The 26,271-nt window shown below is 42.5% G+C and overlaps 1 protein-coding gene across 1 annotated transcript; it reads left to right on the top strand.

Moving 5' to 3' along the window:
* The first annotated feature begins 99 nt into the window (after window positions 1-99).
* On the top strand, window positions 100-23,066 carry LOC133460822 (hormone-sensitive lipase-like). Its single transcript, XM_061741585.1, has 11 exons — window positions 100-170; window positions 7,599-7,936; window positions 13,358-13,642; window positions 14,971-15,061; window positions 15,151-15,296; window positions 15,393-15,578; window positions 16,510-16,662; window positions 16,797-16,941; window positions 18,171-18,398; window positions 18,979-19,355; window positions 22,749-23,066. Exons 2-11 carry the CDS (start codon window positions 7,697-7,699, stop codon window positions 23,064-23,066), a joined length of 2,169 nt encoding a protein of 722 aa, XP_061597569.1. The 5' UTR covers window positions 100-170; window positions 7,599-7,696.
* Window positions 23,067-26,271: the final 3,205 nt, after the last annotated feature.

Below are 26,271 nucleotides of genomic sequence, written 5' to 3'. Positions count from 1 at the left end.
TGGTTAATTATATTCTAAAAATAACGTAAAAAAAGTGTTTTTTAGGTAACAGTAACGAGCTTGCTGGGTACATGCCTGGTACATGCGCGCCCCCGCGGACTCTACCCAGCATTCCTCGGGAGCGCGGAGGACAGAAAAAGACGGAGCACCGAGGAAGAGGATGCGGCTGGGTGAGTGAAGCCGCCTGGTGAAGCAAGTACACGCCACAAAAACATTTCATCGGTCGTGTTTTCGCGCATTCGTAACATTTTTTTCACTCGTAACGTCGGTGCCGTCGCCGGTGCGCGCTCCCGCGACGGCGTGGAACAAACATGTCATCAAAGTTGGTGTCGCGACTGAAGTTGTCACCCTTCGCAAAACTGGTCCCTCTCTTTAAAATCGCCAGCTGCGATTTTTAAAGAGGAAAAAACGTGACTAAAGCAAACTTTTCAGGTGTAGTTCGGCGTCGGTTTGTGATGAAAACCAGTTTCACGGTGTTGTAAACCGGTTTGAAGAGAAATGGAGGGGGATTTCCGTGTCGCTGACAGGTCCGCGTCATTCAACAGCTGATGCCTGAAAACAGGGGGGGAAACTCGGACAGGAGGAGCTGCAGGTGGAACACAAACAGCTGGGAGAGGGACATCTAAATGCCATTCACTAAACAGAGATACTGGTGCTAAAGACTGTTGTATATTTAACCATACAACCGGAACTCGGGTCCAGTGTTTACATCTTTTAAAGCACCAACACATACAGGACTGTCTCAGAAAATTTGAATATTGTGATAAAGTTCTTTATTTTCTGTAATGCAATTAAAAAAAAACTAAAATGTCATACATTCTGGATTCATTACAAATCAACTAAAATATTGCAAGCATTTCATTATTTTATTATTGCTGATTATGGCTTACAGTTTAAGATTAAGATTCCTAGAATATTAAATTTTTTTGAGATAGGATATTTGAGTTTTCTTAAGCTGTAAGCTATGATCAGCAATATTCAAATAATAAAAGGCTTGCAATATTTCAGTTAATTTGTAATTAATCCAGAATGTATGACATTTTTGCATTACAGAAAATAAAGGACTTTATCACAATATTCTAATTTTCTGAGACAGTCCTGTAAATACCGACCAGTAGTCACCTGTGGAGGATTTTTAGTGCCAAAATTAAATAATTAAATACATAATTAATTAAGATTGCCATTAATTAATTAAAATGGGAATTAAATATATCATTAATTAATTAAATGTATTATTAATTAATTAAATGTGTCATTAAGTAATTAATTAAAATTATAATTAAATATATCATTAATTAATTAAATGTGTCATTAATTAATTACATTTGGAATGAAATATGTCATTAATTAATTTAAATACAATTTATTTTAAGTAAAAAATATATTTAAAGGGGACCTATTATGGCATCTAATACCTATTTTAAACAGGCCTTGAATGTCTTAAAAACAAGCTTTTGATTGTTTTTGCTAAATAAATTAGAAATTCAGCCTCTAAGCCATGTCTTTATCTTCCCAGTCTCTAACCTCATTATCTATGCGGGATTCTGAGTGGGCGGGGCTATGATAATGAGGCTCTGTGCTGATTGGCTGCCTGAATGACGCGATACACTGCTACAAAAAAATGGCGGAAGCTCCGGCCGGCGGAGTTAGTTGTGGGCGTGGTTTCACGGATCGCAGGCCAACCTATGTAAATTGCATTTTTGTTATGTAACGAAAGGGAGCAGAATCTGAACGGCTCGTAGATCCACATCACACTGGACGGCTCATCCGGGCGGCTGTACAGACACTGCAGAATTTGGTTGCTTCCCTCCTTCTCTGAGTTGGCAGGCTGAGGGGAGACCACTTTGTTAAAGCAAGCATATGTTAAAGCAAGAGAAAACATGTTTTTCCTAATAGGTCCCCTTTTACGTAAAAAATATATTTAATTATTTCAGTATTTAATTAATTAATGACACATTTAATTAATGATTTTGTGTTGCGTGTGAATCATGAAATGCCAAACTGTCAGTTTCATTAATACATTTTATGTTTATGTTTTATGAAAAGCACCTTGTGTTACATTTTTTGTATGGAAGGTGCTTTACAAATAAAGTTTGATTTGATTGGATTTGAATTCCAATTCCAACACATTTAATGAATGAATTATATATTTAATTCCCATTTTAATTAATTAATGATGTATTTATTTATTTAATTTTGGCACTAAAATACCTCCATAGTCACCACATAAATACATATATATTTATATATACTGTATATATTGAAACAACCACTCACTCACTCAATCAATCAATCACTCACTCACTCACATTCAGAACCACCAACTAACCTGACGTGCTGGTTTTTGCACCATGGGAGATTGTGTCGTATCATACCGGGCGACGCGGAGGCTGAACCGAAGACCCGTCCGGGTTGCCGCCCCCCGCTCCGGCAGATCCCCGTGACCCCACACAGGAACTGATAACAGATGGCTCATATCATAAAGTTAACGCGATGAAACTGCGGGTTTCCTTGACAAAGATGCACAGAGGATTAAAGTAGGTCACATCTGCGTCCGCGCCGAAATGTAAGCTTTATAATCGGCTGACCTTGCACCATGTTGATAGTTTGTCATCTTCAGCACCAGACAATGAAATACTATGTTTACTTTCAGGAATGTGATAACAGGCGTTATCTGAATCATGTTGCTACTGAAATCCTCTTCCTCCTCCTCCCAAGACCCGATGCATCTCGTTTATTTTGAGTCCTCCTTTAAGCGTAATTAAATCATTGCATAAACAATCCAAGACGTGACGTCCACATACGTGGTCGCCGGGTCTCAGGACGATACGCAAATGTCCAGTTTGTGGACGACTTGGATGAATCTATGGCGTCCCTGAACATTTTTTATGTCGTCATGGTCACATGGGCTCTCATACAGCTCCATCCACATCTGTAACGATCAGCATCCCGAGTTTCCCAAGAATTAAAAAGCCCAACTGAAAGGAACGCCTCATTTTTATTGATTGCATCATTGGCATCAAGTTTGTACGGAAGCGTATTGCAATAATCTGGAAAAAAAAAAAGCATTGTTTTTCAGGATAATTTTTTCTGTTTTTTGTGGTATTTTTATTTATTTTTTGGCCCTGTTGTTCGGGATAATATCTTCTGTTTTTTGTGCAATTTTATTTTTTTCAGCCCTGTTTTTCAGGAATTTTTTTAGTTTTTGTGTTTTTTTTTTTTTTTTTTTGGCCCTGTTTTTTCGGGATACCGGTAATCTTTTATGTTTTTTGTGGTATTTTTTTTTTTTGGCCCTGTTTTTCGGGATAATTTTCTTTTTTAGCCCTGTTTTTCGGGATAATTCTTTCTGTTTTTCGTGCTTTTTTTTTTTTTTGGCCCTGTTTTTCGGGATAATTTTTTCTGTTTTTCGTCCTACTTAATTTTTTTTTTACCTGTTTTTCTGGATAATTTTTTCCGCCCTGCTTTTAGGCATCATTTTGTCTGTTTTTCGAGGTATTTCTTCGCCCATACGCCACTGATTCTGTCTCCTCAGCTGCACACCGTGCGGATCCAGTACCTTCAGCAGTCTCCTGATAGTCTCTTGGGCGCCACAAAGCTGCCTGAATGCATTTCATATGGATTATTTTGTATCCATGGAGGCATATCTGTCCAACACCGAAAAACAGGGTAGAAAAAAAATACCATAAAAAACTAAAAAATATTTTATCTGTGCCTCTTATCTCCGTCCAACTGGAGGGGAAGTTTTGGTCGGCTGTTTTTACAACAGCTCAGCACATTACTGAAAGAAAACGACACACTTTGTTGCCCGTTGTAGCAGTTATAATCTATTTATCTCGTACCGGGTCAGCTGATTATGTGGCATGAATTTTAGCAGAGCAGAGCCGCAGATGTGACCTATTTTACACCCTTTGGTGCATCTTTATCAAGGAAAGCCCAGTTTTATGGTTCTAACTGCATGATATGATGTAGGATAAAACAGTTTGACACTGATAGGCAGGTTTTACTGTTGCATCTATGATATTAGATATTATTAATGAAATAAACGTCTCAGCATCATTAACATCTGAACATGCACGTCCCAATGCCCCTGAGAAGGGAAGACTGTACAGTTTTGGCAGCTTCAGCATGGAGGATTTTTAATTCTGACCTGTGATGTCACACAGGGGGCGGAGCTAATGCAGTATCACTCATGTCCTGGCAGAAGTGACTCATACCTAATTTTTAGCATCCCTGGCGATATTTTTAGCAGTATCGACAGCCTGAAGTCTCAATTAAACTTAGTTTCTTCCATTTATTGTTCAAACAAAGTTAGACGTGGGGTTTAAGACGCATCAGTCGTGTTTTCAGACGTGTCAGCAGGAACCAAAGACTCTACGGAGAACTGAACAAGCGTCCTGTGATGTCAACGTCCGGTTTTCTGGAGAAACTGACTCCAGCCAGACCGAGTTAATCCAAAAATGGGTTAAAATTGGGCAGAATAAACAACCCTGGAAGTTAGTGTTAAATAAATAATCCCATCCATCATCTTTCCGATGTCAAAACAATAACAGCTATCAATCACTAGCCGTAAACATGACCAGAAACTAACTTTACAAGCGTGTCGAGACTGTTTAAAGGAAAATAAGTTGAATATTTTTCAATAGAAAAGTCACTGGCTTGAGCTTTTGAGTTATTTAAGGTAAAACCGAGGGCTGTAAGGACTTCAGACTTCAGTCATTGACTGGAAAGGACTTTCATTGGAGAATTTAAAAGATATTTACCTTGAAGCCACTGATAATTGAGGTATTTGGTTTAAAATGGCGCTAATTTCTAAAATAAGAATATCACATTTTTGTGAAACCCAATAATATAATAAAAAAAACGGAATTTTAAAAATACTTGTGGACCACCAGTGTTTATAAAGTATTGTGGCTCCAAGTAACCAACATGAAGTCTTGTGGTGGTTTTGAATACCCAACAGACTTTATGGGAAAGAAAAAAGAAAACCGAACCGTTTAATGAGCGAGAAGACAAGAACATGTCGTCTCATCTTACCTGAGCAGAGCATCTCTGGAGAAACATGAACCGATGCTCGTCCTCCAGCCGGGTGTAGGTTTACGCCCACAAGAAACGAGAAACTTGCAAAGGAGAGCCACCTTCAAACTTACTAGGATCGTTAATAAGACATCAGACTGGGTTATTTACCTTGTTTCATCGTCATTGATATTATAAATATTATTAAAGGGGACCTATTATGGCATCTAATTCCTATTTTAAACAGGCCTTGAATGTCTCAAATACAAGCTTTTGATTGTTTTTGTTAAATAAATTAGAAATTCAGCCTCTAAACCATGTCTTTATCATCCCATTCTCTAACCTCATTATCTATGCGGGATTCTGAGTGGGCGGGGCGGCTATGATAATGAGGCTCTGTGCTGATTGGCTGCCTGACGCGATGACGCGAATGACGCGATACACCGCTATGAAAAAATGATGGAAGCTCCGGCCGGCGGAGTTACCGTGTCCTAACACCGTGTCATAACTGCATGCGATGCGAGCGAGCGTCAACGACAAAATCAATTCCATTGCTTTGTTTTCTATTGGACTGTCCTATCTGGCCGCAGCGCGCCGTTTTGAGCTGGCCGTTTCCTGCTGCTCGCGTTGAAATCGCTGTAGGAAACGGTCACGGATGAGGAACGGCTGATCCAGTTAGTTGAAACGAGAAGTTATCTCTATGATACCTCCTCATTTCACTACAAAAACCTCAATAAAGTGGCAGCTGCTGGAGGGAGATGGACAGGGAGCGTCCGATGTCACGCAGTGCGATGCAATAGTCGGACGCTCGCATGCAGTTACACGGTTTTATAGTTGTGGGCGTGGTTTGCATTTTGGTTACGTAACGAAAATGCGCAGAATCTGAACGGCTCGTAGAAGTCACATCAGACTGGACGGCTCATCCGGGCGGCTGTACAGACACTGCAGAATTTGGTTTCTTTCCTCCTTCTCCGAGTTGGCAGGCGGAGGGGAGACCACTTTATATATGTTAAAGCAAGAAAAAACCTGTTTTTCATAATAGGTCCCCTTTAAGTTAAATGCTCGGTGTGCAAGGTCGGGGTTTTCTGCGTGAAACTTTTAATCTCTTTAGCCTCTCCCCTGGACTCTCTCCTGGCCGGATCAGCATATTGATGTGGTCAGAGGTCTAAAATTCGTTGCTCTGATGTCCTGCTGCTGTCCAGCGGTGGAAAAACACAACCAGCTCGTGTAGAAACGCAACAAAGCCCCCAGTTTCTGGACGGTGTCCTGACTTCAGCCGCCGCTGACAACGAGCTGCACAACGTCTCCAGTGTTTACGCTCAACACTGCTGCTTTAATCTCGTACATAAAAGCGTATGACTACTGATCACTCAAGTCTACTCTCTACGCTGATTTATATTTCTCAGTACAAATTAATCACACGGACATAAAATAATGCCTCTAGTGTGCAAAGGCCTTGATTCATCACACTGAGCAGGACTTGGAGAACTTGCCCTGCAGACCTCACTGGTCATGCTCAATATTAAAGCTCATAACAGCACAATTAGAGGAAGACTGAACAAGGCCGTATTAATCTAATTATAAACGTCCACCAGCAGCAGGTATTGTGGTATTTATGGATCCGTCCTGACCCTGGAGTGTAGAAGAAGAACTGGACAAGCTCCTATGACATCACTCATGGGTGTTCTGAAGAACTCTGTTGAAGCTTTCTCCCTGTTTTTTTTTTGTTTTTTTTTTGTCTGCATATATGTTAATAATTAATTAATTTTTTTATATTTTTTTATTTATTTTATTTAATTTTTTTTTCTTTCTTCCTGTTAATGTGCAGGACACAATGATACAGAAGAGGATTATCGCCACTGAAGTACAAAATATAGCATTCTGAGAAAATTCTGACTTTTACTTAAAAATGAAAAGAAAATCCTCCCTAAAATATTAAGTTTTACGTTTCTAAAGATCTGGAGGCTGATGCACACCTAAAAAAACTTGAAAAACAGGTGCGTTGGAGTAGGTAGGAGTGAACAAAGGAAAAAAGGGGTCTCCCGGACACTGTCAAGTCACTTGCAAAAGACTTTAATAAAGCAAACAAACAACGTTTCGGTCCACAGGACCTTTCTCAAGCAGAGGGTTTTAAGTTTCTGAAAAAAGTCTGAATTGGGACGATTCCTCGAGGCAGAGAACATTCCTCGATGATTTTTGTAATCGAATTACTCGAATTATTCAAGGAATCGTTTCAGCCCTACTTTAAACTGTATCACCAGGAGCTTTCTTACATAAATGTCTCCTTTTTTCTGTTTTGTGATCATCCGTCTGCTAAACCCACAGATTTTTCTATACTGAATACGTCGGCACTGTTCTCTAGATTTCTGCTTATTGACGCTTTTTAAAATGAGGTCACGGTTTCATGGCGTCAGCGTTAGTTTCAAAGTTATCCGGGCCGTCTTCGTGCTGCTGTGGAGTTTCAACCCTTGACCGGAGAGATAACAGGACGGCAGTATAATCGCCCCGGCTGTAAGGACTGTTGTGAGTGACGAGGCCGGTGGATCTGTGTGTTTACCCTCCGGATGATTGTGCTTTTCCTTCAGATATGCAGTCGGAGCATCACACGCCTCCGACGGACACAGAGATGCACGCGGAGGAGGTTTAAGCAGCCGCTCTCTCTGCCTCTGTCCCAGCCTCAGACATGGATTACACGGTCGTCTTTGCCGCCTTGGAGCGAGTGTGTGAGGACAACATCTCCGTCTTGAGTGGCCCCTCCGACTCGCCGTATGGCCCGGCCACCGACCGCCTGGTGGCCTGCATGAAGGAGATCCAGGAACACGGCCGAGCCCTGGAGCCGGTGGTGGCCAGCTTCACCGCCGTCTACCACCACTACGACCTCGACGAGCAAACGCCCGGCAACGGCTACCGCACCCTGGTGAAGGTACGTCACACCCCCTCGCTGGATAGATGTGCTTTTACTGTTGGATGCGGGGCTGGGGGTCGATTCAAATGTCAAGAATCGATTTGATTCCGATTCTTAAGATTCAGAATCGATTATCAAGATTTGATTCGATTCCATTCCGATATTGATTTGGGTTAGTGTTATTAAAACTGTTTTTTGAGCTTTTGTATGAATTATATGACTGTGTAGTTATGCAACATATTAATACTAGTATAATATTGATATTCAACAGCAAGTATTGGCAGCTAATGATGCTGTAAGGACCAATCACCTTCCAGAATGCTGATAGAACTGCTTTCAGAAACATCATGGGGCAGAATTACCAAACAGATCCAGGGCAGCAAACAGAGGAAGAGTATCAGGGCCAGGCAGGAGAAAAATAAAAATAATATTTTAGAGGAGGAATTTTTTTTTTCATTATGCACTTCGAGAAAAAAGTCGAAATGTCGAGAAAAAAGTAAAACTTTGGTGAATAAAGTTGAAATTTTGACGTTATTCTCGACATTTCGACTTTTTTCTTGAAGAAAAAAAATCTTCCCCTCTCAAATATTTTTTCTCCTGCATGGCCCTAATACTCTTCCGTAGCAAACAGAATGTATGAAATCGATTTTATTTTTTCCCACTATCCGTTTTAATTTTTTCCATTTTCGGTTTATTTCAGTTAAATATTTTTGAGAATTTGGTTTTTAGCATTTTATGCAAATGTAACCCCAAGACAAGATAAAGTAATGGAATATAGACAATTTATGCAATTATAACTTGAGTACAACAATTATAAGTTGTAATGTAATGATGAAAAAAAATGTATCTTGATAGACATACGAATCAATTTTTAGGAATTAATATGAGAATCGATTTAGAATTGGAAAATCGATTTTTTTTAAACACAGGCCTAGTTGGAAGTCTAAATTTGAAGGCTTTTATTTTGTAATTCCGTATTTTAGTTTCAGACCCTTTTCTTCGCTTATATTTGATATTGACGTGATGGTTCCTGGTTACGTAGCCCAGGGTTGCCCGTGGGTGATGAGGCTCAGTAATTATACAGTCCGTGGTTCTGTACTGGTGGAAATGGCCCTGAATGGGACGGGTAAGAGGCCCGTTCAGGGGGGGAGGATCATTACCAGGGCAATGGGAATGGCTTGCTGGTCCTTGGCTCAATGAAAAAGAGAAAAACGGCTCCTTTCCATTTCCACTAAACCAGGAGTAACTGAACCCGTCTATGCCAGCGCTAGTTTTGAAAGACAATACAGTTTTGTTTTTTTTTTCTGTGTGTGAAATGCATTTTTATGGCGTGACAATGAGTGGTTATGTGGAAACCGTAAAAATGAAAGGACTCTGTGAGTCATGTGTGTTGGTGCAGTATCTTATCTGACAAACATTGTCCTCAGCTGAGGAAAGAGATCATGTTCTTCTCGAGAGTGATTACAACTAAACTATTACTGTTGTGCAATTCAGTGTTATTTATGTAGCATCTATTACAACAGAAGTTGTCTGTAGGTGCTTTCCATAGACCAGAACATGACCTCCTAGCAATTATTATATAAACAACGGCAGGTAAAAACTCCCCAAGTGGGAGAAAAAGCTTAAGCCAAACAGTGGCAAGATTAATCTGCTGTTTAAACTACAAATCCTGATTAAAATAACTCCAACGTTCCTCACAGTTGTACTGGAGGGCGTCGCAACATCATCTAATCCAGGGGTTCTTAACCTTTCTGACCTTGGGGCCCAATTTTTTCAGTACAGAGTGGCCCGAGGCCCGTTAAATATTAACACTGTATAGCGGCGAAGGTCCAGAACATCATAATAAATAAATATATATATATATATATATATATATATATATATATATATATATATATATATATATTCAAGTAGCCTCATAGTTGTATCAACATCTGCATCTGACTGTTATATTAAAAAAAGTACATATTTGCCCATTAACATGTGTAACTTCAATTACACATTTTTTTCTCTTAAAAATAAAATAAATAAATAAGATTTTATTTTATTTTTCAAATGCTATCTTATTTTATTTCTTTACCAGCAGTTTGAATTTCCCCTTTTCTTTGTTAATTGTCTCAACACATTTTTATAATAAATTAATATAAACACATCTTAACAATTTAAAAGTTTTGCAGTTTTTCTTTCTTCCCCTTAATCTTATGCCCTCACTTTCTGTCGTTCAGTGAGAGAACTGAGCTCTAATTTCTCCTGCCAGGACTGTAAATCTGGGCTGGATGCTGTCAGGTTCTCATGCACATGAGAAGGTGCTCATTGATGAGCCTGGAACGATATTTAGTTTTAATTATGTTCATTGTGGAGAAAGCTGCTTCACAGCTGTATGTGGACCCAAACATGTTTAAGATGGTCAGCTTATTTTCTGTGACTTCAGTTCAGACTTGAGTGGATATGTTTGATGAAAAACTTTGTGTTTTGTTTCAGTGGCGTTTTACTTTCGCACTTTGAACGCCACAGTCTCTGAACGTATGAGACACTGGTTTTGTCCCAGTGTGAAGACTGAACCAGGATGAATCTGTCCATTCCGGGTTGAACTTCCCTTTCCACCTGTTAGGCTTCTCATCTCTGTAAGAGTCAAGCTAATTACTTACTAAGTAACTTACTAAGTTTTATTTACATTAATAAGTTGTCAGGACTGCGCGTGTCGGATTTCATCCGAGCCTGATCAGCTGAGACGGCCGGGCAGAACCCGCAGCTCTCTGGCCGCTGCAGCAGAGTCACTTTCCGATGCTTTTGCGAGCCCGAACAACAGTCCAGTCCAGCAGACACATCTACATGTACAATCCTTCAGCAGTAACGATGGAGCCCACCGCCCGAGCGGCACCGACCTCCCCGGCTGCGCGGACGAGTCAGGATAAATGATCACGCCGCGCTCGCTCGCTCTGGGCGCAGACCCAAGTAATCGATCCCTGATCCTGGCGGATCTAAACATACTCTGTGCAAAATGAAGGATTTTCTCTATAAATACACACCATTTCTCTTACTATTACACCTAGAGCTAGCTGAGGGTCTTCTTCTCCTCATTTGGTCGGGAGTTGCTATGCAGTCCCGCTGCCCCCGCGGCCCACACGTACAAAACTGAATTTTTTTCGCGGCCCACTAGATGGCGCTCGCGGCCCAAGTGTGGGCCGCGGCCCTATGGTTAAGAATCACTCTAATCCCTTCATGAGGTTTTCGGGACCAAAAATAATAACCTCTGTTTTATCAGAATTTAGTAAAAAAGTTAGTGGACCTCCAGTCCTTGATGTTCCTAAGACATGCCTGAAGTTTAGCTAACGGTTCTGTTTCATCTTCATAGACAATACAGCTGTGAATCATCAGCATGGCAATGAACATTGATGCCGTGGTTCTGGATTATATTTCCTAAGGGCTGCATGTATAAACTGAACAAGATTGCCCTAGTACTGAACCCTGTGGGACACCATAGCAGACCCTAGCACTGAACCCTGTGGGACACCGTAGCAGACCGTCACCTGTTCTGAAGAAACCTCATGTACATCTACAGGGTCAAAAGCAGCACTGAGGTCCAGTATGGACACTGATCCCTTATCTGAGGTCCAGTAGAACCAGTGCTGTATCTGTGTTATGATACATTCTGAACACTGACTGAAAAACCTCAAACAGATCATTTCTATACAAATAGTCACATGACTGCAACAACCTTTTCCAGAATTTTAGATACAAATGGAAGGTTGGAAATTGGTCTATAATTAGCTAAGATGTCTGGGTCAAGATTTTTTAAGTAAAGGTTTAATTACTGCAACTTTGAAAACCTATGGTACACATCCTAAGTTCAGGGATAAGTTGATCTGGTCCAGTATTATTATTATTATTATTATAAACGTGGGTTACTTTTGTTATCCTGTATCAACGATGAATGAATTGGCTGTTCTAAATTTGCGAATGGCTTTTTTTGTACAGTATATTATTAGGTTATCTTTCCATTCACAATAGGAGTCTACAGACTTACAAGAGAACCCCTTCCTTTGCATTTGATGCACTTTTTGTTTCAGCATGCGGATATCTGAATTATACCAGGGTGTTAACGTTGACAATGTTAAATTCAACCGTTATTAAATACTGTTCGGACAGGAGGGAGTATACAAGCAACAATAACACATTACCGGGTTCTAACCCCGTATGGGAGATCAAGGGTATGATTAAAGCAGTGCGTCGCTTTGTTGGCTTTTGAAGGAAGAGAATTAAAAGCTAACTTATGATAAGATCAGCCCTTCATGTGAACGATGCGGTTTAATGAACTGCAACATCTAGAAAAGTGAGATTTTAATCCCTTTTGGCTCCATCACTGCTATATTTTACAGAAAAGCTGCGTATTCGGAGCACTACGAGTTGTCATGGCGATACATGTGATACAATATTTTAATAAAGAATCTAACTTTGTTTCCTTTTAAATCTTGAGTGAATGGCACACAGAGCCGCTCGTCAACATCACTCAGGCAGGTACCTGAACGAATGATGTGGAACATTAACAGATACGTCACCAATGAATAACTGAGTGCCGTCACTTAAGACGATTTACGATCTCATTAATGTTAAATATTTCTGAAAAGGGTTTAATACTATGAGGGAAAGAACATTTACCTAGATTAGAGCTGCCAACAAGGTGGTTCAGGCCCACAACCTTTCAGCACTGAAGCGCCACCAACATTTAGCTTCAGTCTGTCTGTAAACCACCTTCTGCATTAAACAGTCCTGCATAAGTTTCATAAAATAAATATATTTGCTTCATTACTGGTCCGGACAGTATGGAAGAGTATTAGGGCCAGGCAGGAAAAAATAATAATAATATTTTAGACAAGGAAGATTTTTTTTTCATTATGCACTTTCAGAAAAAAGTCGAAATGTCGAGATTAATGTTGAAGTACAATTTCGAGTAAAAAGTCGAAATGTCGACACTAATGTTGAAGTACAATTTTGAGAAAAAAGACTAAACTGGTTTGAAGACTAAACCAGAGGAAACAACTTAAACATGGAGATTAAGGATCTTTGGTAGAACATTTCGTCTCGTTTTGGTCAACAAAAATGAAGACACATTTCAGCAGAGTTTTTATTTTGTAATCTACATTTTAGTCTGGTTTTTATTCCTCTACAATATTGCATTATATATTTAATTATCGTTATCGTCACATGACCAGCATTTTCGTTGCGTCTCGTTTTCCTCAGGTGAGAAAGGTTCGTTGACAACGATATTTAGTCATAATTTTCGTTGAGGAAAGCAACTTTACTTTCCAGAGACCCAGAACATAATAACATGTTAATAAGCTGCAATACACTACAACAGCAAAAAATGACAGCTTTAATACCATGTGAATTACAAAATATTTGATCTGTGATTTGAAATCTCTCCCTTTTATTCTGCAGATCCTTCACTCCTGCCTTCTGTACATCATACACAAGGGCCGCTACGTGGCCTCCAACTACAGCGGGGCCTTCTTCCGGGCCGAGCACAATGCCTCGGAGCTGGAGGCGTACTGCGGCGCCCTGTGCCAGCTGAGGGCGATGCTGCACCTGGCCCAGGGGCTCCTCGGCAGCAACGAGCACGGCCAGCTGTTCGCCATGCAGGACGGCGAGCTGAGCCACAGGTTCGTGCAGGAGTACAACTCCATGCACAAGGCCTGCTTCTACGGCCGCTGCCTGGGCTTCCAGGTGAGGTTCCCCACAGCGCTTCACCGTCACATGAGACGAGCATTTATCGTTAGTTTGTTGTAAAGATGCACCGATCGATCGGCAACCGATCGGTATCGGCCCGATAATGGCCCTATCGGTTTTGATCGGCGTTCTCAAAATAATAGTTAAAAGCGGGCCGATCCGATGACGTTTACAACAACAAACCGCCGCCAGCACGTACTTTCCCAAACCCCAGACCCAGGTTTCCCAAGAGGGCGTGGCCAGAATGGGAGTTTTACAATGTCAGAATAGGACAACAAATTTGCAGTTTACAAGGTGTTTCCAAAGGAGATTCCCCCGAGGATGAATGTTATAAAAGAATTTCAACACAACGAAGCTGATAAGACATTTGAAAGTTTCTCACATCAAGGAATATCTTGAGTTGCCAAAGTTGTCACTAAGGCAGAAAAAGAAAGAGAGCAATGCCACTAACTCACCTGCACCAGAGACCTATAAACGACAGCAGCAACAGCAAGAAAAATAAAGAACTACATCGTAAAGTAATGGATTATTGGATATTGATCATCATTTCTGTTGACAGAAGAAGACATCGAGTTTAAACACGTCGTTAGCAGCTTGGATCCGCGTTGTAAATATTTCACTGATGACCGCCGGAGTTTTACCAGACTATATACATCCAAACCCTCACGCAGGACGACAGTCGTGTCAGTCGGCTTCACGAGTGACATCTGGAGTTCTAGTGTGAAGAGTTGAGCTTTGCTCACTAGAGTTTCCTTGCAGTGTGTGTATGTATGTATGTATATATATATATATATATATATATATATATATATATATATATTATATATAACTACTATTCTGTGGAATGTAACTCAATGACTGTGTGAATGTAAAATCCTGTTTTTGGGGGGTTTTCTTTATTTTTATTAATGTATGCCCTAAGTCAGGGGTGTCCAAAGTCGGTCCTCGAGGGCCGGTGTCCTGCATGTTTTAGTTGTTTCCCTGCATCAACACACCTGATTCTAATTAACGGTCGTCACCACCTTGTCATCAAAGTCTGGATAGTTCTATTGCTGACCAAGCTCCTTGTATCACAGTTCGATAAGAAAAGGGACACATCTAAAACATGCAGGACACCGGCCCTCGAGGACCGACTTTGGACACCCCTGTCCTAAGTCAACCTGTTTGTTCTCTTTTATTTCTATTTTTTTTTTTTTTTTTACTTCCTTTATTGCTGGAAAAACTTGAAATCACCAATAAAGAGAAAGTTGCAAAAAAAAAAAAAAAAACAACATTGCAATAAACTTCCTTCTGATTTTGCTTCTGCTTCTGCTTCTTGGTCCCAGTTCTCGCCGGCCCTCCGTCCGTTCTTCCAGACCATCGTCATCAGCATGGTTTCATACGGTGAGACGTACGGGAAGCAGGAGACGGGGGTCGGTAAGTCTTTGTTGGTTCTCCCTCTCTTTGTTTTTAACATTAAACATCCTTTAGTGGTTGTTTTCAGAGTAAATGTTCTGCTCCTGCAGGTATGGCAGCCCTCTCTCTCCTCACATCAGGGAAGTACGTCATGGACCCGGAGCTCAGGGGGGCCGAGTTCGAGCGCATCACCCAGAACCTGGACCTGCAGTTCTGGAAGTCCTTCTGGAACGTCACAGAGTCTGACATTTTATCAGTAGGCAGGGTCACATAGTCGTGGTTTCCTTTCTCCGCCCGAGGAACGAGGCTCTGCCTGGATTTCTCACCTGCCTCCATGTCTCCCTCCGTCCAGGGCTTCACCAAGCTGGCCTCCACCCCCGTGCAGGTGAACTTCACCCTGACCGTGCCTCCGGTTACCCTGCGCCTCCCGCTCGCCTCGGACCCACGGCTGTCCACCACCGTGTCGCCCCCCGTGGCCCACTGGGGCCCCGGACCCGTCCTCATGAGACTGGTCTCCTACGAGCTCCGAGAGGGACAGGTGAGGACCAGTCTGGTCCAGACTGATCCAGTTTGGTCCAGACTGATCCAGTCTGATCCAGTCTGATCCAGTCTGATCCAGTCTGGTACAGTCAGGTCCAGTCTGATCCAGACTGGGGTGGGTGGATGGATGGATGGATGGATGGATGGATGAATGGATGGATGGATGGATGAGGGTCCAGGTTGGCAATAAAAGCAAAACCACAGATGTGTGAAAATACAGGTTATCTTTGCATCATGTTTGGATATTTATTAATGTGCAATTTGTGAAAATATATATATATTTTTTTTTTTTTTGGCAGTTTTATGATTTATTAGTAGAAATGTCAAGTGTAGCGATTTGTATAGACTGGCAACCAGATGAAACTATGATTAACTGCAAATCATGAATATTAAGATGAATATGTACATTTTCCTGGCTTTAACCGTGTATTTTAACCCCAAACCCCCTTTTTTTTTTTTTTATAACTTTATTTATAAGGTTTTTCAATATTTTTTAAGACAAACAACCCCACATATATCCCACATACATCCCCAGTTCCCACATACAAAGAAGATAATAGCAATAAAACATATGTAAACAAGAAATAAAATAAAAATTTAATTAAATAAAAAAATAAATAGATAAAATTAAAAATAAAAAAAAAAGTACACAAATAAAATAACATTAGTAATAATAGGGTTACACATTAGGCCAAACATTTGTCAGTAGTACAATTGGGGGTTTCCACACATCCGAAAATATATTTTTTACTAACCACACGTGGAGTCCATGTTAAAAAGATTAAAAAGATTAAATACATTTAAATATATGTTAATTTTATGGGTGTAGTTTTTATTGAATAGCTGCATTATTTCATCGTGTGGTTTTGCCTTCTGCTCTGTTCCCGTCATCGTTACTAACGTTCAGACCTGGTTTTGTCCCGCTGCAGGACAGTGAAGAGCTGCTAGCGTTTTCTCGCGGCGACCCCGGCCCCGTGGCGACACCCCGTCTCCCGTGGCGACAGAAGCAGCCTCGCTCCCCCTGGCTGCTCATCCATTTCCACGGAGGCGGCTTCGTGGCCCAGACGTCCCGGTCCCACGAGGTGCAGCAGCCTTAATCTGGAAAAGATGTTTCTGAACATCACTGTGAAACTGACCCTGCAACGTTGTTCTGAATGCAGTAAATGTGATCATTTTGATTAGCTGTTCACTGGTCCTGCATCCTCTCGTTCCCCAGCATTACCTCCGGAGCTGGTCCAAGGAGCTCGGCGTTCCCATCCTCTCCGTCGACTACTCGCTGTCACCCGAGGCTCCTTTTCCCCGAGCTCTGGAGGAGTGTTTCTACGCCTACAGCTGGGCGCTGAACAACTGTCACCTGCTGGGTCAGTACATTCTAATGGCGCTTTTCCACCAGCACCTACTAGCACCTACTAGCACCTACTAGCCCCTACTAGCACCTACTAGCACCTACTAGAACTTACTAGCACCTACTAGAACCTACTAGAACCTACTAGCACTTACTAGAACTTACTAGCACCTGCTAGCACCTACTAGAACCTACTAGCACTTACTAGCACCTACTAGAACCTACTAGCACCTACTAGAACTTACTAGCACCTACTAGAACCTACTAGCACCTACTAGCACAGCACCTACTAGCACCTACTAACACCTACTAGAACCTACTAGCACAGCACCTACTAGCACCTACTAGCACCTACTAGAACCTACTAGCACCTACTAGAACTTACTAGCACCTGCTAGCACCTACTAGAACCTACTAGCACCTGCTAGCACCTGCTAGCACCTACTAGCACCTACTAGAACTTACTAGCACCTGCTAGCACCTACTAGCACCTACTAGCACCTGCTAGCACCTACTAGCACCTACTAGAACTTACTAGAACCTGCTAGCACCTACTAGAACCTGCTAGCACCTACTAGCATCTACTAGAACCTACTAGCACCTGCTAGCACCTGCTAGCACCTGCTAGCAGCTACTAGCACCTACTAGAACCTACTAGCACCTACTAGAACCTACTAGAACCTACAACCTACAATATATCAAAGTTCCTTTGATATATTGAGTCCAGTTTGCTGTACATCAGCCAGTCCTCCTCTCCTCAGTCTAGGGTCCAAACTTAATCCCATCCCATTAAAAACAGCCCACCCAAGGAGCCAATCATGCATGAGACACACTGTGTGTGTGTGTGTGTGTGTGTGTGTGTGTGTGTGTGTGTGTGTGTGTGTGTGTGTGTGTGTGTGTGTGTGTGTGTGTGTGTGTGTGTGTGTGTGTGTGTGTGTGTGTGTGTGTGTGTGTGTGTGTTCTTTTACCATAGTTTGTCTTTATTTTTGGCAGTGAAACGTTACCTCTGAGAGCATGTCTTGTGCTGCAGCTATGATTTTCTGAACTGTAACTTAAGTTTTTGTATAGAACTTGCAGGGTTTTTGATATGGATACATTTCTTACAAATATTATATGAGATTTCTATGCATTTTAATACATTTGTTCTGAAATCACAACCCAGGACCAAGCGAGCTGCTCTATTTTGGACTCTTGGACCCTCTTCTGAAGTTTGATTATCGTGTGTGTGTTTGTGTGTGTGTCCAGGCTCCACTGCAGAGCGGGTCTGTCTGGCCGGGGACAGCGCCGGAGGAAACCTCTGCATCACAGTCTCCATGAGGGCCTTGGCCTACGGGATCCGGGTCCCCGACGGCATCATGGCCGCCTACCCCGCCACCCTGCTCACCACCGACGCCTCGCCCGCCCGCCTGCTCACCCTCATCGACCCCCTGCTGCCCTTAAGTGTCCTGGCCAAGTGCCTCAGCGCCTATGCAGGTGTGTGTGTGTGTGTGTGTGTGTGTGTGGCTTCACACCTCATTTAACACCAGAGAACGTTCTGCCACCGCAGGGACGGGACAGAGGACAGAGGACATCCGAAGGATTTATAAATAATAGACGAGGTGTGGGAGGAAGGACTGGTGAAAAATGTTTAACCGGCTGCTCGTGTCCTCTGGTCCGGGACTAAAGTCCTGCAGGTGGCGATGGATAGACGGTTGGTGGGCTTCACATTTGAGACGTCATGAGTTTGGTTCTGTGTATTTTTCCTGGTCAACAAAAATGAAGACACATTTTAGCAGAGTTTTTATTTTGTAATCTACATTTTAGTCTGGTTTTTATTCCTCTACGATATTGCATTATATATTTAATTATCGTTATCGTCACATGACCAGCATTTTCGTTGCGTCTCGTCTCATTGTCCTCAGGTGATAAAGGTTCGTTGACGACGATATTTAGTCATACTTTTTGTTGACGAAAGCAACTTTATGTTGGACGCGTCATGTTTGACGTGTCCTACCCGCCTCAGAGGCCGGTGCGTTTCGGCAGGTGTCCCACGACCTCTGACCTCTTCTTCCAGGAGACGACTTCCAGACGCTGCAGCCGGTGCGGAGGCATGGCAGCCTGAGCGCTCTGGGCAGAGACACGGCCATGCTGCTCGGCGACCTCACCCAGGGGGCCTCCAGCTGGCTCCAGTCCTTCCTGGACCCCAGCCGGGTCCCCAGCCGGGTCCGGCGGGGCACCAGGTCCCTGAGCGAGTCCTGCGCGGCGTCCGCCGGCACCGCGGCGGCAGACTCTGAGGACCAGATCCACTACCCGGACGGCTTCAGGCCCCTGCGCTCCGAGTCCCCGGCGTTCGTCCGGCCCACGCCGTCCCCGGTGGTCCGGAACCCGTTCGTGTCGCCCCTGCTGGCCCCGGCCAGCCTGCTGAGAGGCCTGCCGCCAGTTCACATCGTGGTAAGAGGGGAAGCTTTATGTGGGGTGGGATGGTGGGGGGGTTAAAGTCGGTGCCCCATGTGAGGATAATGATGATAAATTCTTCACTTATGGCACTTTTCCACTAGTACCTACTCAGCCCAAGGGGTTGGAGCGAAGCTGCTGTGACGTATTTGATTGTGTATCTAAAGGAAGAAGACAACAACACTAAAGATGTAGAACCTGGAGTAGATGATAAATATTCCGCTGGGGGAGAGAGAGAGAGAAGCTTCAAGTGGCAATGCTTTTTTTTTTTGTTTGTTTGTCTGCGCTGCTGAAAAGTCTGTTGGTAGCCACGAGCAGCTATGAAGGTACAGAGCTGGTGGATCTGGTCGTCCCTTATCGCCCGTCTAGATCCCTTTTTAATTCTCTCCTCAGCCACCAGGTTTATGAACATCTGCACCTCAGAGTTGGATCATGAAACAGACTTCTGCTGCCATTGCTGGTGGAATAAAATGAACAAGAAGCCGTCAGAGTCGCTTTTTATTGATGTCACATTGTGACTCAGACGTCTGACTTCAACCCCCGACCATTCGGTGGCCTGTAGTGTGATGACATCACAGCCCGACTCAGCCGCTTAGAACCTCGGCAGAGTAGATACAGAAAAGTATCTACTCAGCACGTTAGACCCCTGGTGGAAAAGCGCAAAGTCGAGTCGAGTGGGGCTGAGTAGGTACTAGTGGAAAAACGCCATTAGTTGAGGCAGGCGGCCCAGGTTCGATCCTGCCGCTGAGACCCGATAAGAGGATCCTTCACAGGACGGCCTTGGGTCCTTAAAAATTCCTAAAAAGTCTTAAAAAATCCCATTCTCCTAAAATAAGGCCTCTAAATGTCTTAATTTGTCTTAAAACTTTTTGAATCTGAATTTAAGAGGGAATTTATCCAGCCATCATTTCTTCAACACAGGAAAAGTTTTAAGTTTTTAATAGTTTTGAGGAGAAATAAATCTGTTTACCACTTGTTAGACGCCTCAGTCAGGGTTGCCAGGTTGGGCGGGTTTGAGCCAAATTGGGCAGGTTGATAAAAGTTGGGCTGCTTTTCTTGGTTTTTACTAAATATTTGGGAGAAATTATTAACAAAAAAGTTTCCATTACGGCAGAGAAAAGTAGAAACTTACACAATAAACTCACAACTCACAATAAAGACGACTACAATAAATTTAATTGTAGTCTTTGGTTTTTTTTTCTTCATTTCCTTATGACTTGGAATTTATTACGTATTTAATAATATACAGTTTCAACATAGAGAATGTATGATTTGGGCTGGTTTTTCATTATTTTGGCGGGTTTTACTTGGTGTTTGGGCTGGAACCTGCCAGATCTGGCAACCTTGACCTCAGCGCTGGATTTCTTAGTCAGCGTAGTCTCGAGACGAGGCAGGCAAATATGGGGGAATGTAAACTTAGCGACTAATGGCTTGTTACATTGGGTTCAAAGTGTGTGACTGTGTTTTTGGTCTTGAATTTTGTTTGAAAATAGTATCAACCCGTTGCCACTCTGACAGTCCGATTATGGCCCTCAGTCCATATTCAGTCCATAATCAGTCCATAATTTCCAAAACTAGGTAATTTCCACAGCTCACGCAATTGACGCAACTCTCCAATGAAGCCTCTAAGTACTCGTCCGATCATCAAATATTCAAATATTCCATCAAAAATGGTCTGGTTACATTCAGAAAGATCCAGTCGATCCAATCCAGTAAAGTATTTAGTCCAAAATACATTATTATACCGGTCTTATCTTGTGTGTCTGTACACTGTCCTTTTGATTGACACCTCATTCGACCAAACAGGAGCCTTCCTGTCCCCTCCACCGACTACAATAGCCAATGAGCGCCTGTATGCAAATGAAGCGCATGTCCCCCTTTTGTCATGAAAAAAAAATTAGCCAATTGGAACCAATCGTGCTGATGTCTGGCACATTTTATAGCCAATGAAATTCTGAAAACAACAAAGTGCTGCTTCAGGGGGTGGGAATAAAGCCACAACAAGGAAATCCCTGCATAAAGTGAATTTACTTGCAGCGAATGAAACAAGTTTTGACTCCTTTATATGCAAAGTTTAGCTTAATGTTTCAGTAACTTTTTTTCAGCAATATTGATAGTGAATCTGGAGATGGGATAGGATACCCCTAATGGCGCTTTTGCATTAGTACCGCCTTAGCCCGGCTCGGCTCCGCGCGGCTCGTCGCGGCTCTACCCGTTTGTCCCCGTTTGTTTTTCCACAGCCAGGGGAGAAGTGGGCAGGTTGGGGTGAAGCTGCTGTGACGTACTCGATTGCGCAACACCTTTGTTCGTGTCGGCGCTGATCAGAAATCAGCTGGAGCCGCGAGCGGCTGAGAAAAAAACAGCCCGTCTACATCCCTTTTTTAATTCTCTCGTCAGCCCCCAGGTTTATGAACATCTGCACCTCAGAGTTGGATCACCAAACAGACGTTTGCGCTGTATAATAAAATCGCTGCGAGCCGCGGGTCGCTCTCGCGCTGACTCCCGCTTCCTGATTCAAACGTTTGATGGCCCCGCCCCCCGACCAATCAGTGGCACGGAGGGTTGTGACGTCAGAAATAGTCCCTGCACAGCCCTGATTAGAACCTCGGCAGAATGGTTACAGAAAGAGTATCGGCTTGGAGCGGCTCTACCCGTCTCAGCCCCTAGTGCAAAAGCGCAAAACGGGGCCGTGGCGGGTAGAACCGAGTTAAGGCGGTACTAATGCAAAAGCGCCATAAGTGTCAGCTTTCATTAGAGGCCAAAATTATGACTGTATGTTGAAAGTTTCAAGAGTTATGCCCATGGATATCCAAGTGTCTTTTTGGCATCTCCCAATGCCAAAAGGTCTAAACATAATCTTACAAAAACATGTGTAAAATACTCATTTTTTGTGGTATAGTTATCAAATTTGAACTTGCACTAGATAAGGCTTCATGCTGTGGTCTCACTGCGTTTTCCAGCCAATCAGTCACAGCTTCACTCATCTGCAGACATCTGATTACAAAACAAATTTCCGGCTGAAAAAAAAACCTTCTATTTCAGTGTGTTCAAACTTAGATTACTCAATGTTAGTAGGACTTACAGTGATTCTGACAGTTGGGGGAAAAACTGCAGTGTTACCTTTCAAAAGAAAACCATCCATGTACTTCAAACAGTTCAAGAACAGCTTCCAATTTACTTTGGGTATGCCTTGGATAGGCGTTTTATGCAAAAGGATGCAAATTTTACAGGAATGGTAATTTTGTTTGAAAACAGTATTAAAAAGTTTTAAATTTAACTTGGTCAAACCTGTAGATGCCCTGCTTCAGGAACAGATCTAAGCGACCGACATTTAGACTGACGTGAAGCGGTTCTGCTTGCTGACTCTTGTGACCCTCCGTTTCTCCGCAGGCCCCGGCGCTGGACGCCCTGCTGGACGACTCGGTCATGTTCGCCAAGAAGCTGCGGGCGCTGGGCCAGCCGGTGACGCTGACGGTGGTGGAGGACCTGCCGCACGGCTTCCTCAGCCTGGCGCAGATCTGCAGGGAGACGCAGTCGGCCGTCGACGTCTGCATGGAGCGGATGAGGGAGGTCTTCCAGTCAGGGGACCCCCCGGGACCGGGTCCCAACGGACCGAGTCCCACCCGACCGGGTCCCACCGGACCGAGTCCCACCCGACCGGGTCCTAACGGACCGGGTCCCAACAGATCGGGTCCCATCAGACCGTAACCGGCGGACGGCCCCGGCGCATCGGGCTAATGCTCATTCGGAGGCGACGGAGAGAACAAATCAGGGGGGATGGTGCACATTCATGTGTAAAAGTTAGTCCCCCCTCTTTTCATACACATCCAGGGGTTCGAGTCTGAGGTGGTTCTGGTCCCGAGTGAACCGACAAACTACACACATCTTTTTTCACCTTGCTATTATTTATTCAACAACAAAGAAGGGCAATATTAAGTACCCCATGATTCTGTACGTCCGGAGCTTTTAGCAGCAGCGAGGGATGAAACTGATCCAGCCTGCTGAGGCCCGGCGATTTGAGACCCGACAGGAGGAACTCCAGGGTCGCCAGGAGGGAAGGAAGCTGCTTCAACCACGTCCTTGAATCCCCGCGGGGGGGTTCAGGAGGCCGGGGGGCCGACCAATCACCAGCATGAGGCGACACAAGAAAGATAGAGCCAGGTTTACGGCCGTAACGGCCACTCGCTCTGGGGCCTGCAGGCTGTGAAATGCAGATCTGGGTCGTTCAGGGGGGGGCTATTGTACAGAAATGTGGCAGAGAATCCACTACTGGGAAGATTGACAATAGGCCTGTGTTGAGAAAAATCGATTTTCCAATTCTAAATCGATTCTGATATTAATTCCTAAAATTCGATTCGTATGTCTAAAGATTCTTTTTCATCATTACAACTTTTGGTATTTTTTTGTTTATGCCCAAAAAAGGAATGTTTTGTTGGACACAAGAATAACTGGTGCCGTGTTTTTGCCTTTAAATAAGTTTAAAGGTATGAAAACATTAAAGTTTTCAGTTATAATTGCATAAATAGTCTATATTTCATTACTTTATACTGTCTTGGGGTTACATTTGCATAAAATGCTAAAAACCAAATTCTCAAAAATTAAAAACCGAAATAGACAGAAAATGAAAAAAATTTAAACGGGACGTGGGAAAAAATAAAACTGATTTCATACGTCTCTGTTTGCTGCCCTGGATCTGTTTGGTAATTCTGCCCCACGATGTTTCTGAAAGCAGTTCTATCAGCATTCTGGGAGCTGATTGATCCTTACAGCATCATTAGCTGCCAATACTTGCTGTTGAATCTCAATATAATGCTACTATTAATATGTTGCATAACTACAGTCATATAATTCATGCAACAGCTCAAAAAACTGTTTTAATAACACTAACCCAAATCAATATCAGAATCGAGTCGGATCGAATCGAATCAAATCGTGATAATCGATTCTGAATCTTAAGAATCGGAATTGAATCAATTCTTGACATTTGAATCGATCCCCAGCCCTAATTGACAACTGTCTTCCGCTTTTTTCAGTTTTCAAATTGTTTCATCACCTTTTTCCAGATTCATGTGCTGCTGCTTCTCTAAGACATTGCTGATGTCTTTCTCTCTTGGCATTGTGTTAACACACCTGAATGCTCCAGAATCTGCTTTCATAGAGCCCACTTAGATCCCACGGGTGCAGTGGGGGGTACTTAGTATTGACCGGCCTTTTCTAACTCCTTTTTATTCAATAAAAACTTTGACGGTGAAAAAGGTTGCATGTTGTAAAGAAATAGAGGATTGAAAGAGGGGGGGGGGGGGGGGGCAGGTTTCTGCTGCACTTTAAACCTGCACAGCACATCCGGGGGGGGTTCAGGGGAGCCGGCTTCCTCTCACCAGCTTTAACGTGATCCCAACGATCACAGAGGGACTTAAGAGTTTAACATTTACATCAGCGACGACAGAAACACCACAACCAGCTCTGGCACTCGTTTATCCTCACAACAGCACATTCTGTTCTTTAAACTGAACTTCTGATGACTCAGCATCGTTAATAAGAGGTTCTTTATTATGGATGTAGATTTGTTTCTTACTTATTCAATAAAAAAAAGATTGCTTCAACCAAAAACTATATTTTCAATAAAAAAAAAAAATTTCAATAAAAAAATGTTTTTCAATCAAAGAAAAAAGTGTTTGAATGCAAAATTGATTAAAATGATAAAGACACAAATGCCCTACCCATAATATGGCCCAAACACAAAACCACTTTACTTCAATCAAAAAAGTTGCTTCAAACAAAAAAACTTCACTTCTATCAAAGAAAACATTTTCAGTCAAAAAAAGTGCTCAAATGCATTTTTTTGAGTCTCAGATATTTTTTTGCATTCAAACACTTTTTTTCTTTGATTGAAGCAATCTTTCTTTTGATTGAATAATTAAGAAACAAATTTACCTCCATAATTTATCTCCCATCAACTGTCCAGGTTACGGGTTTAGAAGTAGCTTCTACCTGCGGGTTATTTTATCATCATTATTAATATTATTATTAATATTATTATTATTATTATTTAACAAAAACAGATTTTTACCAGTCTGTCAAATGTTTACAACCTATCGATCAGGATGCCTTCAGCTTGAGTGGATGTGGACGTGAGAAGTAACTTAGTGCAAGTTAGTTCTCAGTATTTCACTGTGTTGTTGTTACATTTCAAGCTGCAATAAATCGAAAAACCGCAAGGATGAACTTGTTTAAAGGTCTGGATTCTTTTATTTTGAAAAACAGACTGGAAACAGGCTGAATACAGCCATCCATCTCTCAATCTGTCCAAGCATCCATCTCTTCATCCCTCCACCCATTCAAGCATCTATCCATCCATCTCTCAATCTTTCCAGCCATCTATCTATCTCTTCATCCGTCCATCCATTCAAGTATCTATCCATCCTTCCATCCATCCATCCATCCATCTCTGTCCATCAAAGGATCCCTCAATTCTTTTATCCATCTATCCATTCAAGTATCCATCCATCAACATTGATGCATCCAACCATTCATCCATCCAGTTGAGGAAATGAAGTCACATCAAAATAAACTTCTATTTCAATCCTGTAACATGTCTTTCCACTTGAGTGACGTGTGGATACGATCCCTCCAATCCTGGGTCATTTTAACTGGAATGTGAACAGAAAATCTTCCCGTCAGTACTTTCTTCTTCCCTTTCCCTTTATTGACGACTATGGACTCATGACATGAAATCAGAGACTGAACCAAGAGTCCTGTTTATACACTTATTGTACACATACAAAGTCAGGGTGACCTCGGTTTGTCTGCAGGGATCCTGTCCACACTATCATCATTAGCCATTTTTCTTCAAAAACATATTGTATTGTCACATTGTTTTGATCCTCCAATGAAAGTTTCATTTCATTTCATT

The sequence above is a fragment of the Cololabis saira genome, chromosome 15 (assembly GCF_033807715.1).
Source record: "Cololabis saira isolate AMF1-May2022 chromosome 15, fColSai1.1, whole genome shotgun sequence".
NCBI lineage: Eukaryota > Metazoa > Chordata > Actinopteri > Beloniformes > Belonidae > Cololabis > Cololabis saira.
Note: the sequence above shows the minus strand (reverse complement) of the source record. Positions and strands in the feature narration are given on the sequence as shown.

Bases quoted from the DNA above. Each gene is read 5' to 3' on its own strand.
- LOC133460822 (XM_061741585.1), top strand. From the start codon at position 7,697: ATGGATTACACGGTCGTCTTTGCCGCCTTGGAGCGAGTGTGTGAGGAC. The intron at 7,937-13,357 runs GTACGTCACACC...TTTATTCTGCAG, and splicing joins GCTACCGCACCCTGGTGAAG to ATCCTTCACTCCTGCCTTCT. The intron at 18,399-18,978 runs GTGTGTGTGTGT...CTCTTCTTCCAG, and splicing joins GTGCCTCAGCGCCTATGCAG to GAGACGACTTCCAGACGCTG.